Consider the following 17203-nt stretch of genomic DNA (forward strand, 5'->3'; position numbering starts at 1 on the left):
TTTCGGCGCTTCCGGGGGGCGGTCCGGAGCGAGGAGCGGCCGGTCCCGCCCCCCGCGGGCCTACTGTGGTCACGTGTCCGGGAGAGGGTCGAGTCACGTGAGGCCCAGGTGGCGGCGGGGCTGTTGGAAGGGAGTGAGAAGAGGAAGGGGAAACCGGAAGGGGTGCAAGTGGGGCTTGAGGGCGAAAGCCAGCCCCGGGAGAGGCCGGGGGCGCTGCGCGCGCAGCCGCCTCTCCCTCCGCCGGCTGGGCCTCTGCCGTGGCGGCCAGGTGACAGCCGAGCCGGGCCGCCGCGTGCCGCCGCCCCTCCCCCTCGGCCCGGCCGGTGCCGCCTGCGGGGCTCGATGCCAGTCGGCCACGTCCGGGGCAGTTTCTGACTCCCGGGTCCGGGTTGCGAACTGTCCCTCCGTGTCCCATCGCTGTTCCAGTCTCAGGATGCAGAATGTGATCAACACGGTGAAGGGAAAGGCTCTGGAAGTGGCCGAGTACCTGACCCCGGTCCTCAAGGTAAGCGGGGCGGGGCTGGCTTGCTCTGCAGCGACCGTCCAAGTGCGGGCCCCCCAGCGTGGACGGGTGTAGAAGGTGGAGGGGCGGGACGCGCGGCCGGCTGCAGCCCCGTGCCCTGGGCTCCTGGACCGGTCCCAAGGCTTGCCGGATCCCCCGGCTTCAACTTGACAGAAGCTCGGAGGCGTCTCCTGTCCTCTGTGCCTTGGAGTGTGGGGCGGCGAGGTGGTGCGGCAGCAGAGATAGGAACGCTGAACCCCGACACCCCTAGTCTTTTGAGCAGGTATCCGGGTTAACCTTTGAAAAGATGACAGCTCGGTGGATAACAGCATGCCACTTTTCCTCTCGAGTTTCATAGTGAGTTGATGATCGGGCGACCTAATTCCCAGCTTCTTCAGGTTTCAGAGGATCGTAGTAAACTGTAACAAGTTAGTAACTTAGAGCGAAACTTCTAGTTTCACAAGTTTTTAAAGTAGCCGTAACCGATTATTAATGTTGAACTTGAGCGATCCTATAACAGCAATTCAGCACACCTGATAGTATAGTGTATAGATTGGAACCCCTATAACATTGTCGGGTGAAAGTTGCAAAACGTTAGCTGTTAGTACAGACTGGTTTACTTATTTTCCAACGTAAATTTCCAAAGCTGCATTCAGAGTTTTTCTTACACCTTCTAGGATACATCCTTTTGTGGTAACTTAATTTTGCTTTGCGAAAAGCGAACAGTAATAGTAAATGAGTGGCAGATATTTGAGTGCTGTTGGTCTGTATTTAGCTTTCAAGTAGAATTTTTACCAGTCTTAGTGCAGGCATGAAATCCGCTAATGGGCTGAGTAGTCTTTTGGCTCTTTCCTTGACAAAGAGGAACGCTTGGTCATTATCTTCCCTTTTCAATACTTATTTCTAAGACACCTTTGAAAAAGAATTTTTTTTTTTTTCAATCAAGTTAGAAGATTCTGGAACAGTCATAAATGAGAAGCTTAGCTCTTGTTTGTGTGCTTACTGTGAAAGTCATTTTAATTAAGATTACCCTTCTATTTAAGAATTGGAAATAATTTTGTCATTGGAGTCAAATGCTTCTATTGCATGTTATATATTTCCAGAATATTGTATCTGTTTAGATTTACAGTGCTTTAATAGTGTATCATCCATTCAGCTTTTCGTCTCAGGGAGAGATGAGCAAAATACATGAATTAAATCTAAAATGGCTATCTTGTAGACTATCATTTTGTTGAACGTGTAGAACTTGTAGAGGAATCATTTGTTCTGATCACCAATTTGAAAGGAATATTATATATATATGTATTATATATATGTACGTATATATATATATAATACATATACATGTACACTTTTTTTGAGGCAGGGACTCACTGTGTAGACTTAGTTGGTCTGGAGGTCTGGAACTCACTATGAAGCCCAGGCTAACCTTGAAATCTTATAGATCTACCTCCTCTGCCTCCCAGGTACTGAGGTTAGAAGAGGTGTTTGCCACCGTGCCTGGAGGCAATGTGTGGCATATGTTTTTAGTATAAAAGAAAGAAGAATTAACAGCATTAATGGCCCTCACCTTGTCATTCTGGTTTGCAGAGAGAATTCTTATAGATTTGTTCTAGACGAGGAAAGGGAAAGAAAAAAAAGGAAATATCCGGAAAGAAACATGGTGTTTTCTTAGGAAGTGAAGGTTTAGAGAAGGCATGCTTTGTTTATGTGACATTTATGATCCTGAAGGGTCTCTTCAGTCAGTAGAAGCCTGAGTCTCCTTAGCTTGTGAATACTTTGGCGGAAACTGACCTTACAGTAGCCACGTTCATTAGGAAGCTGTGGAGCAGACTCTTGCTTCTCGAATTTTGTTTTTTCTCTCTTGGCCAGTGTTGCTTTTTCCCATACAGCCCTGTGGTTTGGTCCTTTGTCTACACATGTACAGTGTATTTTGTTTATATCCATTTCCACTCTCTCCTCCATTTCCTCCCAGATCACCTCCAGCATATGCCTCTGCCAACTTTAAGTTCTTTTTAATCCTCTGAGCCCAGTTACTGGTGCCTGTGTCTGTGAGTATAGGGCCATCCATTGGAGCATCCATAGCCTACCAGGGGTCACACCCTGAAGAAAACAGGACTTATCTTCCCCCAGCAGCCATCGACTGCCAGTCAGTGCTTAGAGAAGGTCTTTTGGAGTTAACAAGGCTGAGGCACTCAAAGTCAGAGTGGCCTTGATTACCTGTGCAGGACCAAGCCAGTCAAAATTCCTCTGGGTTCTGGAGGTGCTCACAAAGGTGAAGCCTGGCTGAGAAATTATTTCACTCTACTATCACCTCTCCCTCACTTAAATTTTTTTCTTTATGGTATGAAGATGAGTTTGACTTATTTTTCAGGCATAAAGCACTTTGTCTTAAATAGTACTGGCATATAGTGGTAAATATTTGTTGAATAATAATATTTTTATTTTGTAGACTACCACAAAGTTTTCATTTTGTAAACTTTCAGGAAGTCTTATGGGCATGGTGGTGGTAACACGTGGCCTAGAATTCCAGCGTTCTGGAGGCGAGGCCAGAAGATTTTGGGCTACACACCAGCTTGGCTGCCATAACAAAACCCAGTCCAGAAGAAAAATATTCCAGAAAAAAAGTTATGGTGGCGAAGAGAATAATGGGAAATATTAAGTACAAAATGATTTCTACTGTTGGTTTCTAATATTACTCGGTTTAAATAAACCATCGACTGTGTTAAAGTGCTGCATAATGACTTGTTCACCATGCCGGGTCGCTGTAATCTAAATATTAGCATGCTTTTTAACACAACATTTTACAGTGTTTTATTGTAGTACTGATGATCATATTTTTACTGGAAGTGGTTTATTGTAACTCATCTACATTATACCCGAGTATCTTTGTCATAGAGGACCAATGGTGTTATACACGGTATACTTAGGTTTTAGTAGTTTGTGTGTTTCATAGTATACTCTTCATTGTCTAGGAGGGGTAAATATTTGTCCTCAAGACATTATTTTAGTTGAATGTGAAGATGGTCTAATACTTTACTCTTTTTGCTCTCTTTAGGAATCAAAATTTAAGGAAACAGGTGTGATCACCCCAGAAGAAGTGAGTGTTGAAGATACCCTGAAGCCTTCATATTTTTACAATTATTTTAGACTAGTGACTTTCTCTCTTTGTTAGAAAACATCTGGAATTTTTTTTTTTTTTGAGGAAAATTAGACTTAGGTAGCTATAATAATTAGGTTAAGAGAATTTCTACCTCCCTTAGCAGATAAGATATAGCGTCTTTTCATTTTTCCATGTCTCATATTTCTCTGTAGTTGAACTGTTTGGAAATGAAAGTTGGGAAAGAGAGTGGACTTGTGTCTACTTATCCTTTATTGCTCTGTGAGGATATGCCTTGTAGTAGGCTCTGGTGTGTGCTATCTTGGTTCCGTTTAGATCAATTGTATATCTTATGACATTTTGTTGGAAATTTTATAGTGAGTTTTCTTCTAACATTCAGCTTAACAGTTAAATAGTTGACACTGAGTTTATTTTACCATGCTTTCATTTTGTCTGATAAACAAGTTATGTTGAAAGTTAAGTAATACTACAACTATGGGGATTTTACCTGTTCCCTATATGTTTTAAACTTTTGACATAGAGTGATAATTAATTTACTTGTTTGTTTCACTTGTTTGCCAAGTCTGTATTATGATCTCACTTATTTAGGTAGTTCATCCCTAGAGACATTTATCCCACAGACTTCAATTTTTTGAATACTTATGTTTGTATTCTTAATAAGAGCAACAGATTTATTTAAACTTGATCTTCAATTTTCACTGAAAACATTATTTATTAGCAATAGAAAAATATTCCTTATTTTAATAAAACATTATAAAATAAGGTGTTGTATGATGAGGCTCTGGCTGTGGCTATAAATTAGAAGGCTTCAAACCAGAACATTACGATCTTTCAGTTTTCATTTATGGTTATACTCTCTTAAGTACAGTTCATTCTGAGGCCTAAGAGTAATTTGTTGTAATGTTTTGATTAAAAAAACCTGCCTTTATTTTTAATAAAGACATAGGATGGTTTTCAACAGCCTATGGAATGTGCTTTCTAGAACCATCTGTCTAATTTCTTTTAATTAGGCAAATCAGCTAGTGTATAGGTCTAGGCCTCATATTTACCCATCTGTAAAATGAAGGGTTTGGAATAGAATTATTTTGCTTTAGATGTCATGAATGTAATACATTGAACACCAATTAAAAGTCAGTTTTGTTCATAAGGCTCTCATTAATTTTCTTCCCAGACAGGAATTGTTTAGCCATGGCTTTTTAATTATCTGAAATCAAGAACAGAGATAAGCATATGCTGTGCTTTCACACTTTGGCTTTATCTCTTCGTTGTGAATATAACTAACTGTTGGATGCACTTCTATAGAATTAAGCTGTTTTCAAACAAAGCTTCATCCTAACACAAATAATTTAATAGCCTCGTGGAATATGAATTTTTCCTTAAAAAAATCTAAGGCAAAACTAGCTTAATCTGATACAAGGCTTGTAATGCTAGGCTCAGATAGAACATAATTACAGGATTGAGTTAAATTAGAATGAGTCTGAGGGAAGACAATGGGAAGGTATGATTTGCTTGGGATAAATACTACATACTGAATTGAGTTGTTAATTTTGTTTCTTCTTATTTCTGGGTTCTTACCAAGCAGTTTCCAGCCATCTTTTTTTTTTTCCATTGAGAAATGTGGAAATATTTATGTTTAAAATGAGAGGCAGCCCATATCTGATACCATATCTTTTGGAGAAAAGCAAATGCTGTGTAGTTAATTTAAATAGTGATACATGAATTGAAGGTCAGTTGAGGAATACTATTGTTTGCTAAAATGCAAATATTGATTGCATCATCTATATAGTATTAACTAAATACTATGTATCAAAAATATCACAGAAAAATATTTACTATGAGAAAGGTACTATAAGCAATTGGTAATTTGAAATTTGACTCTAACATGTTATTTCACTTGAGTCTTTGAAGCAAGTGATAATGGCTATTGAAAATAATAAATGCACAGCAGACAGACATCCACATGAGCTGATTATTGGTATGATTCTGTGGTTTCTTTTGTCAGCTTTATTTCATAATGTTTTGTTATTTTAAAATAGTTAACCACCAAGAGACCACTAGATAAAATTAATGTCTTTTGACTTGAAGGCAATATAATTTAAAAATTTCCGTTTTTAATAATTTGTTTTTGGTTTGCATTTGTTAACTTGTTACTTTATGTGGTGATAAATTCCTGACAACCACAGAGCTAAAAGCAGCATATAGTTATGGTAACCCCCAAATGTTCAACACTGAAGGCAGAGAGAAGCTATTATTTTTATTTTGGCTTCTGTCATTACATGACCAGTTTAAAACAATAAAAAAATGTATTAAGTGAAAGAAGAAAAAGTTTAGGTTGGGAATAAAGTTCTTTAAGATATATCATCTTAAGTAGAATATTCTCAGAGTGCTTACATAGTTGAATTTTACTCTTTCAAATGAAAATGCACTTGTGGATAGATATACTTTTTTTAAAATTTTATTTTATTTTATTAATTACACTTTATTAACTTTGTATCCCCCCATAGGCCCCTCCCCCCTCCCCTCCTGGTCTCACCCTCCCTCCCCCTTCTTCACGCATGCCCCTCCCCAAGTCCACTGATAGGGGAGGTCCTCCTCTCCTTCCTTCTGATCTTAGTCTATCAGATCACATCAGGAGTGGCTGCATTGTCATAATCTGTGTCCTGGTAAGGCTGCTCCCCCCTCAGGGGGAGGTGATCAAAGAGCAGGCCAATCAGATATTGATAATATGGAATGTACCCTAATTTTATGCTGTGTAATAAATCAATAAATAATATAAAGTTCTAAATAAGAGCTATTGTGAAATAGAAACAGTTGGGAAAGCATTTTCAAGTCTTTCCAGTTGTTACACTGTAGCTCTGCTTAGCCAATTCTTGTTTTCTGCTTTTAAAAGTGTCCTTCAGTAAGATTACCTTATATTCATGTGAATTAGAAAATTTTCCATTATTAAATTGTCTTTTTCTGAGTCTAATTTTTATTTGTGAAGAAAAATGAAAGCTTATATATAATGTTCAGCCTGCTCTTAAAGCCTAAGGAATCCATTAGATCTTTTTCTTTCTTTTTTTTTTCTTCGTCTCCTTTTAGACCTCTCCTGCTCAGAAATTTTCAGACAGGTCTCATGTATCCCAGGCCAGTGTGGAATGCACCAAGTAGCTAATGAGGACTTTGAACTCTTTGATCCTGCTTCTACCTCAGAAGTGCTGGGATTATAGGCGTGTGCCACCAGGCTTAGTGTTAAGAGGTGCTGGGGGTCCAGCCTGGAACTCAAACCTGATTTTGTAGATGTTTTCACCATTAGTCCAGAACTGAACTCCTCCACTCCCATTGTTTGTTACTATAATTTTTTTTCCATCTTGGATCCTTTTAAGAATGTAAGAAAGCTTTTAACATTGGTCTAGGGCAGGAGAATATAGCTCAGCTGCAGAGTGCTTGCTTAGTTAGCATGCCCCAGGTTTGATTCACCAGAACCACCAAAAAAAACAAAACAAAAAAACAAAACAAAAACAAAACAAAAGTTTCTTAAAAAAAACAAAAGAGTGCTGAGGAGATACCTCAGGTTAAGACTACTTGATATTGCAGAAAACCTGAGTTTGGTTTCCAGCAACCATATGGTGGCTCACAACCATCTCTAACTTCAGTTCCAGGGGACCTGATGTCTTTTTTTCTAACCCCTGTGGACACAAGGAATGCAAAGACACAGATGCAGGCAAAGCACTTATAAAATAATTCTTAAGAAATTAAATAATATGAGGAAGAAGAAATCTCCACTTTGATTTAATGAAATAGGCTGATAATATAGGCCTATATCTATTTATTTATTTAAACATTTTTCATGAGTTTCCAGTCCTTTACAAGACTCTGTTTATTGAATTGCAAGATTTTGACACTTGAAGTTCATTGCCTTGCCTTTGGTGATTTCATATCAGGTTTGAAACATGAAATGTTTCATAATTGAATTATAAATAGGAGTGTTTGCTGGCCATGGTGACACAGGACTGGGAGGCAGAGGTAGCTGATAGGCCAGCCTGGTCTACAAAACAAGTTCCAGAACAGCCAGGGCTACACAGAATACGAAAAAAGAAGATAACAGTGTTCAAAGCTGAGTATTTAATAGGTGCTGAATAAAACATTTTTTAACTTTGCAAATTGAAAATAAATCTTCAGGTTGCTAAAGCAGGTTTGTGCTGTTTGCATTTCAGTTGATTATTAAGTATCAGAGTTACCCAGGGTGATCAGTTTGGTCTTTTGCCACCCTGTACTCAGTGATGTTCAATGTTTCTTTTCCGCTTTTTCCATATTCCTTGCAAACCCTGAATAGTTTGTGGCAGCTGGAGATCACTTAGTCCACCACTGTCCAACATGGCAATGGTAAGTAATGTTAAGTGAAAATTAGAACACTACTGAGAGGTGTGTAGCTTTAGCATTACAGGCGGTAGGTTTGCATACGAAAAGTAGACCGACAAACATAAACTTCTTTATTAGGTTCATCTACTAAACAGCACCACAGTGATACTCCAAGGAAAATAAAGGGGGAGAAATAGGTGTCATGTATTTATTTTGCTCCTTTATCAAAAAGTGTGGACAGAATCAAATCCACTTCACTTCCCTTGCTAGTATTTCCTTTGCTCACTCTAGGTCTGATCTTGGGGTTCTTTGAAAAATATCCTTAGGAGTTTAATAAATTTGAACAATTTTTAAAGAATTTTGAACAATCTTTATGATGAATGCAGAGATTTTATGGAGTTTCTGTTCTTTACGATATAATGCCTGAACTTCTAACCTCACAGGTGAATGCTATGCTCGCTCTTTAGAAATCAGCTGGGACTAGGTCCATAATGAATATAATTAATTTTTTTCATTACCATTACTTTTACATCCTAAAGTAATTTAACACAAACATGCTTTAGAATAAATGAAGTTTTATTACTTTTAAGTAATAGTGGATGGGGGGTTTCTAAAATGTTTCAGTACAGGCTGAACTGTTTTGTTTATGTTACGGTTATCTGTAATCAACTATTTTCATGTACGTGGTGTTTGCATGCTTTAACGTATCTTTTTTGTTAATGTTTTCCAACTATACTTGAAAGATACAGTTCTAATTGTTGGATTCTAGAATGACAAGGTTGTAGTTGTTACGAGTTTCTTTTTTGGCTAAATAATTTAATTACCTGATTTATTTTAGATAAAAGTTAGAAAATTCTTTCATTTGTGACGTGTCTTAGTTTCTTTCATTTTTTGTTTTTAACATGTACCTGAAATAGTTGTCATTGGCTTTTATCAATTGCTTTGTATCTTTTTTTTTTAATTTTTTATTAATTACACTTTATTCATTTTGTATCCCCCCATAAGCCCCTCCCTCCTCCCCTCCCGATCCCACCCTCCCTCCCCTTTCTGCATGCATGTCACTCCCCAAGTCCACTGATAGGGGACGTTCTCCTCTTCTTTCTAATCTTAGTCTATCAGTTCTCATCAAAAGTGGCTGTATTGTCCTCTACTGTGGCCTGGTAAGGCTGCTCCCCCCTCAGGGGGAAGTGATCAACAAGCAGGCCAATCAGATTATGTCAGAGGCAGTCCCTCTTCCCATTACTATGTAACCCACTTGGACACTGAACTGCCATGGGCTACACCTGTGCAGGGGTTCCAGGTCATCTCCACGAATAGTCCTTGGTTGGAGTATGATTTTCTGGGAAGTTCCCTGTGTTCAAATTATCTTGTTCTGTTGCTCTCCTTGTGGAGTTCCCATATCCTCCAGCTCTTAGTATTTCCCACTTCTTACATAAAATTCCATTCACTCTGCCCATCAGTTGGCCATCAGGCTCAGCATCTGCTTTGACAGTCTATACTGCAGAAGCTTTCAGAGGTCCTCTGTGGCAGGTTTCAAGGTTGTTTCCTGTTTTCTTCTGGCTTTCAGAAGCCCTCTGTAGCAGGTTCCAAGGTTGTTTCCTATTTTCTTTTTCTTCTGATGTCCATCCTCTTTGCCTTTCAGGATGGGGATTGAACATTTTAGTTAGGGTCCTCTCTTTTGCTTAGTTTGTTTAGATGTACAGATTTTAGTGGGTTAATTTATATTGTATGTTTATATGAGTGAGTATATACCATGCATGTCTTTTTGTTTCTGGGACAACTCACTCAGGATGATCCTTTCCAGGTCCCACCATTTACCTGCAAATTTCATGATTTCCTTATTTTTCATTGCTGAGTAATACTCCATTGTATAGATGTACCACAGTTTCTGCATCCATTCTTCAGTTGAGGGGCATCTGGTCTGTTTCCAGCTTCTGGCTATTACAAATAAAGCTGCTACAAACATGGTTGAGCAAATGTCCTTTTTGTGTACTTGCGCTTCTTTTGGGTATATGCCTAGGAGTGGTATGGCTGGATCTTGAGGAAGCGCTATTCCTAGTTGTCTGAGAAAGCGCCAGATTGATTTCCAGAGTGGTTGTACCAGTTTACATTCCCACCAGCAGTGAAGAAGGGTTCCCCTTTCTCCACAACCTCTCCAGCATGTGTTGTCCCTTGAGTTTTTCATCTTGGCCATTTGTATCTTATATGGCATTAATTCTTATGTCCCAAGAAGTACTAGATTGTTAGATTCATTTATTTGTGTGTACACATGTGTTTGTTTTTGCTCTATATTTTAAAAATCAAGTTCTTGCCATAGAAGTTCTCTGATTTAATGTGTTCATGCGTGTGTGTTCTAAATTTCTTGCTACAATTAAATTCTGATATATATTTATGCACATAACCATGCTTTTCAAGTCAAATAAGTATAGAAATAAGGTGACACTTATTTGGTTAGAAGAACTTAGTTGACTTTTCTTTAATATGATAGACCCACATTTTCTTATTAAAGGATCTTTCTTGTTGCCTTTAATTCCCCATGTAGTTTAGGTGTTGTACATATACCACAGCAAGGAGGAACAGTATATATAGGCAATATATTTTAACTGGTATTAGTAGTTAAGATTGCTATATTTATAGACTTAAAAATTACTGTGCATGTGAGTGTGTTTGAGACAGCATGCCAGAATATACATGTGGAGGTCACAGAACAATGGAGGAGCCAGTTCTCTCTTACCTTGTGGGTGCCAGAGATTGAACTCAGGTGGTCGCAAGCACCCTTAGTCACTACGAGATCTCACAGCTTTATTTTTATGGACTGTGATTGTTGAAATAATTGTACTATAACCAAGAACTCAGTCATACTTTATGCCAGTGCCCACGCTTTTGTCAGAATTGCTGGGGCCAAGGAATAATTAATTTTAAATTAGTCCTTGAAGAAGTATTTCCATGCTAATATATTCGTGTATATAGGTCATCATGATCTTATTTTAACTTCTTCCCTTAGAACTTTAAGCACTGATGTTGAATCTGATAGTTGGGCTTGTTAGAAGAAGATTATGAGGCTTTCAAATGATATGCCGGTCTTTATGTGTTGTTAAATCCTAGGGGGTTTAAATGTAAAAAGCTTGAAAAAGCAGCAGAACTTCAAATTTATGTGTTGATGCTTCTGAAGACACCATATGCCAGCTCTGTCCTAGCCAGGTCTAGTAGATGATGCTCTAGAAGATGATGCTCTTCTTTTTAATTTTTTTTAATTATTACAATTTGTTCACTTTGTATCCCAGCTGTAGCCCCCTCCCTCTTCCCCTCCCAATCTTTCCCTCCTGGACTTGACTACATTCTTAATGTGAGATTCCAGAACAGCTCAGAATTGCTAGCAGTGGTTCTGATTCACAGCAGGAGTAGGTTAAGTGTCCTGGAGTCACTTGACTTGATCCTGGCTCCTTCAGCCTGTGTTACTGATTGTGAGCACTCTGACCTCCTTAAATGTTAGTTTTCTTATTTATAAAGCAGGAACAGTAGTATTCCTTGCCTTTAGTGTTATAAGAATGAATTGATAATTAATAGCTCACGGTAGAGCTGGAGGTCCTGTAGTTACATGCTGTAACTGTTTTTTTGTTTGTTTGTTTTGTTTTGTTTGCTTTTAAACATTTTTATTCCTAGTATTACCATCTTTGATTCAAGCATCTTTTATCTTTTATTTCCAATTTTGAACACGGGTAGGAGGAAGCATTTAAACTTTTTTAGTGTATAGTCATTGTGCAAAGTGATAGGTTTCATGAAGATATTTCCTTTCAGGTAGACCATATTTAACCACTACCCTCTTACCTTTCCCAGCTCCTACTTCCTTTTAGGAGATAATGGGTCTTGCTAATTGTCTTCTTTGTATGTAATATCATTCAGCTTTTTCTTCCCTTTCTCTAATCTAGAAGTGAGCAGTACTTTGATATTAACCACTTGAGAGGTTATATGATGGGATAGATTATGAAAGAGATGCATTTTCTTTTTTTTTTTAGAGGCAAGTATAATAGTTTCCTGGTTCTATTATTCTACCATTTTATCCTACTATCCCTTCTGTCTGCATTTCCTACATATTTTAGTCATGTTTATATATGCTTTTCTTATGGCAGATTTCCCTAAGCAGTTCTAAAGCAATTTTCACAGAAATGCAGATTTTTGTAGTTTTGAGATTTTCATGTGACATCTTCTGTTACATATTTGACTTTTAAAATATTGTATTGGTGCTTTTCACTGTTTTCAAAGGGCTACAGGGGAAGAATTGAAAGTGAAGGCATATCTACCAACAGGGAAACAATTTTTGGTAACCAAAAATGGTAAGAATTATATCATTGTATACGTTAGTAAATTTTGTACAGTATATTGAAACAACAAAATACCATTTACAGTTATTAATCCTAATTTGTTCCTGAAGTTAGGCTTAAAGCTTCTTACAGATGGAACTAAGAAAATTTCATGAAGCTTTGGCTTTTCTGTTCCATTTTTCTTCCCTTTTTAGTTCTTTTTTCCAAAAGGATCTAATTGTCAAGCTATGGAAGAAGTCATTTCCAGGAAAACTTAGATTCACTTAGATTTCTCTTAATAAGTTTTTTTCTTTTTTAGGTTGATTTCATAATCACAATATATTTAGCTGTTCAATCTTAATTTTTAGATGTGAATTTTTATGGAACATGAAATTGATTCCACATTTGACAAAAGAAAAAAGCTCATGTTAAAGATTTTATTACCTGTTTTGCCATCAAAAGTGTAGCCACAGGCACAAAAACTCTTCTAAAAATATGTCATCTTATTTATAAAGTTAATTTTTAAAACATCGGAAGATTGTGGTAGTCTTAAAATAACCATGTAACAATACATTGACTTCTGTTTTAATTTAACCTAATCTGGGAAGGGAGCTGATATGTAATAAGTAGCAGTTTTACAGGCATGGTGCCTGTGTGCACTGTCCTGCACATAGGGGTGGAAGGAGGCTAGCTGGGCTGCATAGTAAGTGCAAGGCCGGCCTACGCTGTATAAAATGACCATATGGTCTCTTTCAATTTCAGTGCTTAAAAAAAGCAGAAACGCTAGCTCTATGGTAGAGTGCTTGCTCAGTTCAAAGCCATGTGTTTGCTAGACAGTACCACAAAGCAAACAAAAAAATACCAGAAGTCATTTCTATAGTGTGTTTATTTTTAAGGTTAATAATTTATTTCCTGATTGTTTAATCAGAAAATTAATAGTAGTATCTTGAGCATCATGTTTGTTATTTCATAAACCTGTAATTTGTATTATAACACTTATTAATTGATAAATCTATATGAAAAAATTGACACCTGTATTATATTAGGAAGTAAAATTAGCTGGTTGTTGAATTTTAATCTGTTTATCCTTTGTAAATAACTGGAGCTTATATATGAATTATGAAATTTATGTTGACAGTTATTTTAGGCTTGCATTGTGGAGGTCACCTCTACCACCTTTCAGTATGACAGGTGGTGTTTGCATATTCTGAGGCCAGGGCCATTAGTGTGAAATATTATTCATTAGTATGGAACTGAGCACAATCATCTGGCTTCAGCCAGCTGTTCCTCACAAATCATCATGGCAAAGGAAGGCAGAAATGCTCACACCAGAGCCTCTTTACTTGTCTTCTGATAAAGCAGATTGGGGAAGGATTAATGATGCCAGATAATTATGTGTCTTTGGGTTGAGGGTAACTCTTCAATTATCAGTCTCATTGGAAGAGAAAGGTTCACTTAATATCTTGGTAATGTTAAGTTGTTTTTTTTTTTTTTTTCTTTTTATGATAGAAGCCTTCTCTTTCTAATGTTTTTATCATCAAAGGATTATATACTAGTAATTGTATTTGGCTTTTTCAATAGTTCCATGCTACAAGCGGTGTAAACAGATGGAGTATTCAGATGAATTGGAGGCTATCATTGAAGAAGATGATGGTGATGGGGGATGGGTAGATACATACCACAACACAGGTGAGAGGCATACAGAGTAACATGTATTTAGTTTAAATTATTTAAAAAATTGTCATCATTTATAATAGGCTTGATTTAGAATTATAAAAAAAAGGATACATAAGGTACAATGTTGTCCCCAAAGACTTGACCCTGAAAAAGCAGTATCTGCGCTTCAGTTGTAATTTGAAATATTCACTTATTTTCATTATTTTTAAATAAAAAAAAATCCAATAAGAGTACTGACTGTGCATATGAGTTTGCTCAGACTCTCTTGTGTGAAAGCTTGGAGAAAGTGGTAGGTCAGCATCATTTTAAACCAGTTCCATTAATCATTCTCCCCTGACTGTTTCATGTTAGGCTTTCCCGCAGATCTTTCAAGGGGTTTTCAGTGTTCTTCAGCACATTTCTCACGGCTGGAAGATATAGGTAGCACATTGGTAATAAACTGCCTGTTGACAGACTAGAATGATTATTTACAGTGCAGTTTCCTCTGAAGAGCTGCGGAAATGTTACATATTCTAGTTGTATTGTATTTTAGAACTACTACCCTAAAGCTGAAGAACATGCATATAGGGTCAGAAAGCACAGAGTGAGGTAGGTGTTAGTATGCATGGGCTGGCAAAAGTCTACAAAAATTTAACAGCTACAAAACATTGGCTTAAAGGTACAGAACAAGTAACATCATTTTCCTATGTGGAAAATAACAATATTATTGTCTTTTAGTTCATTTAATGCACATAATAGGTTCTAATCTTCATTAGAGATACTTGTAGACTTATAACTTTAAACTGTGTTTGAGGATAAAGTGGTGTTCCCTACTGAGGCCAATTTTTCTTGCTTTACACCGTCCAGGTTTCATTGTTGCTTTTTTCTATTATTAGCTTCTGTATTAGTTCTGTAGAGGAAGAGAACCAGTAGAAGCTGTATAATGATACTGCTATAAGATAGGTGTGACAGGAGAAATTGGAGCTTTCTGTCATGTTATAGGAAAACCATGGGATTTAGGTATGGATTTATTTACAGTTTTGGCTAGACCTACGAAAATATCTCTTTATCTTCTCTTCAGTGATGTTATAATTTTGTAGAAAAAAAAATGAAAAAAAGTCCAGGAAATAGAATAATATAATAAGTATGATATTATATTATATTATAATATAATAATATATGATATAATGTAATATAGATTTAGCTATGATATAAATTGTCACGTTTCAGTAAACACCCACCCTCTTCCTCTATAGCCAGGACTTAAAGCCTATGCTGTCACAGTATAGGATCTCTTGTGGAAATTTTACGTTCCCAATACCTATTCTTTCAGGATCACTGCTACACTGTAATATAAGTAGATTTATTTTAAGGAATTGGCTTATGTGACAATTGAATTTTGCAGGTACATCCCAGCAGGAAGTCGATATTGCAGTTTATAGGCCTTCATTTCCTCTTCTCTCCTTTAGTTGATTGGATGTGATCCACCTACTTTTATTTTTTTCTCATTATTTACTTATTTAACTTTACATCCCAAACACCTCTTCCTCTCCCTCCTCTTCTCCCAGTCCTTCCCTCTTCCATCTCCCCTCTGTTCCCTGACCCTTTCTCCTAAGAAAAGGGGAGGCCTCCCATGGATATCAATCCACTTTGGCATATAAAGATATACTAAGACTGGGTACATCTTCTTCTATTGAGGCTAGACAAGGCAGCCCAGTTAGCGGAAAGGAATCCAAAGGCAGGCAACAGAGTGAGAGATAGCCCCTGCTCTGTTTGTTAGGGGACCTGCACTTCTGTTACATATGTGTAGGGGGCTTAGGTCCATGTCATTCATGCTCTTTGGTTGGTGTTTCAGTCTCTTTGAACCAGGTTGATTCTGTAGAGTATTTTGTGGTGTCCTTGACCTCTCTGGCTCCTTCAATCATCCATTGCCCTGTTCCACAAGATTTTCCAAGCTCCACCCAATGTTTGGTTGTGGGTTTCTCCATGTTTTCATCAGTTGCTTGGTGAAGACTCTCAGAGGACAGTTATGTTAGGCTCCTGTCTGCAAGTATAGCGGAATATCATTAATAGTGTCGGGGGTTGGCTCTCTCTCATAGGATAGGTCTCAGGTTGGGTTAGTCATTAGTGGGCCATTCTCTCAATTTCTGTCCCATCTTTATCCCTGAACATCTTGTAGGCAGGACAAATTTTGGGTCAAAAGTTTTGTGGGTGAGTTGAAGTTCCTATCTCTCTGTTGCAACTCTTGCCTGATTACAGGTGGTGGACATTTCAGGTTCCATATCCTTAGGAGTCTTAGCTAGGGTCACCCTTATAAATTGCTGGGAGTTCCCCTTTTCCTAGGTTTCTCATCCCAGACTTGTCCCTCCCTCCCCGACAACCAGGTTCAGTCTTTTTCCTAGTTCTCTTCTTATTTGATCCCTTCCCATCCCCTCTTCTACCCAGTTTTCTCCCACCATCTACCTCCAATGTCTATTTTATTTCCCCTTCTGATGAGATTCAAGCATCCTCCCTTGGGCCCTCATTGTTACTTAGCTTCTTTGGGTCTATGAATTATAATATAGTTATCCTGTACTATATGGCTAATATCTGCTTATAAGTGAATATATACCATGTGTGTCTTTCTGGGTCTGGATAACGTCAGGATGATATTTTCTAGTTCTGTCCATTTGCCTGTAAATTTCATGATGTCTTTGTTTTTAATAGCTTGAGTACTATTCCATTGTATAAATATACCTCATTTTCTTTATTCATTATTTAGTTGAGAGACATCTAGGTTTTTCCATTTTCTGCCTATATTAGCAAGTGTCCTTGTGGTATGGTAGAGCCTCTTTTGGCCTATGCCCAGGAATGGTATAGCTGGGTCTTGGGGTATAACTATTCCAATTTTCTAAGAAAGTGCCAGATTGATTTCCAAAGTGGTTGTACAAGTTTTGTAGTCCCACCAGCAATGGGGCAGTGTTCCCCTTTCTCCACATCCTCTCCAGCATCTCCTGTAACTTGAGTTTTTGTTCTTAGCCATTCTGATGGGTGTAAGATAGAATCTCAGAGTAGTTTTGATTTGTATTTCCCTAATGACTAAGGACATTGAGCATTTCTTTAAGGTTTTCTCCACCATTAGAGATTCCTCGGTTGAGACGTCTTTGTTTATCTCTGCATCCCATTTTTTAATTGCCTTACTTGGTTTGTTGAAGTTTAATGTCTTGAGTTCTTTATATATTATGGATATTAGCCTTTTGTTGGATGTAGAGTTGGTGAAGATCTTTTCCCAATCTGTAGGCT

The 17203-nt window shown here is 37.8% G+C and overlaps 1 protein-coding gene across 2 annotated transcripts in view; it reads left to right on the forward strand.

The window, feature by feature from the left end:
• Window positions 1–88: 88 nt before the first annotated feature.
• Atg3 (autophagy related 3) overlaps window positions 89–17203 on the forward strand; it is a 30674-nt gene continuing 13559 nt past the window's right edge. For both annotated transcript variants that reach the window (XM_055625051.1, XM_055625052.1), the window contains exons 1-5: window positions 89–505; window positions 3561–3602; window positions 7939–7988; window positions 12228–12298; window positions 13847–13954. In XM_055625051.1, coding sequence (XP_055481026.1) covers window positions 434–505; window positions 3561–3602; window positions 7939–7988; window positions 12228–12298; window positions 13847–13954 — 343 coding nt within the window. In that variant the 5' untranslated portion in view covers window positions 89–433. The remainder of the gene's footprint in view (window positions 506–3560; window positions 3603–7938; window positions 7989–12227; window positions 12299–13846; window positions 13955–17203) is intronic.

The sequence above is a fragment of the Psammomys obesus genome, unplaced genomic scaffold (genome assembly GCF_907164565.1).
Source record: "Psammomys obesus unplaced genomic scaffold, mPsaObe1.curated_primary_1811, whole genome shotgun sequence".
Taxonomy (NCBI): Eukaryota; Metazoa; Chordata; class Mammalia; order Rodentia; family Muridae; genus Psammomys; species Psammomys obesus.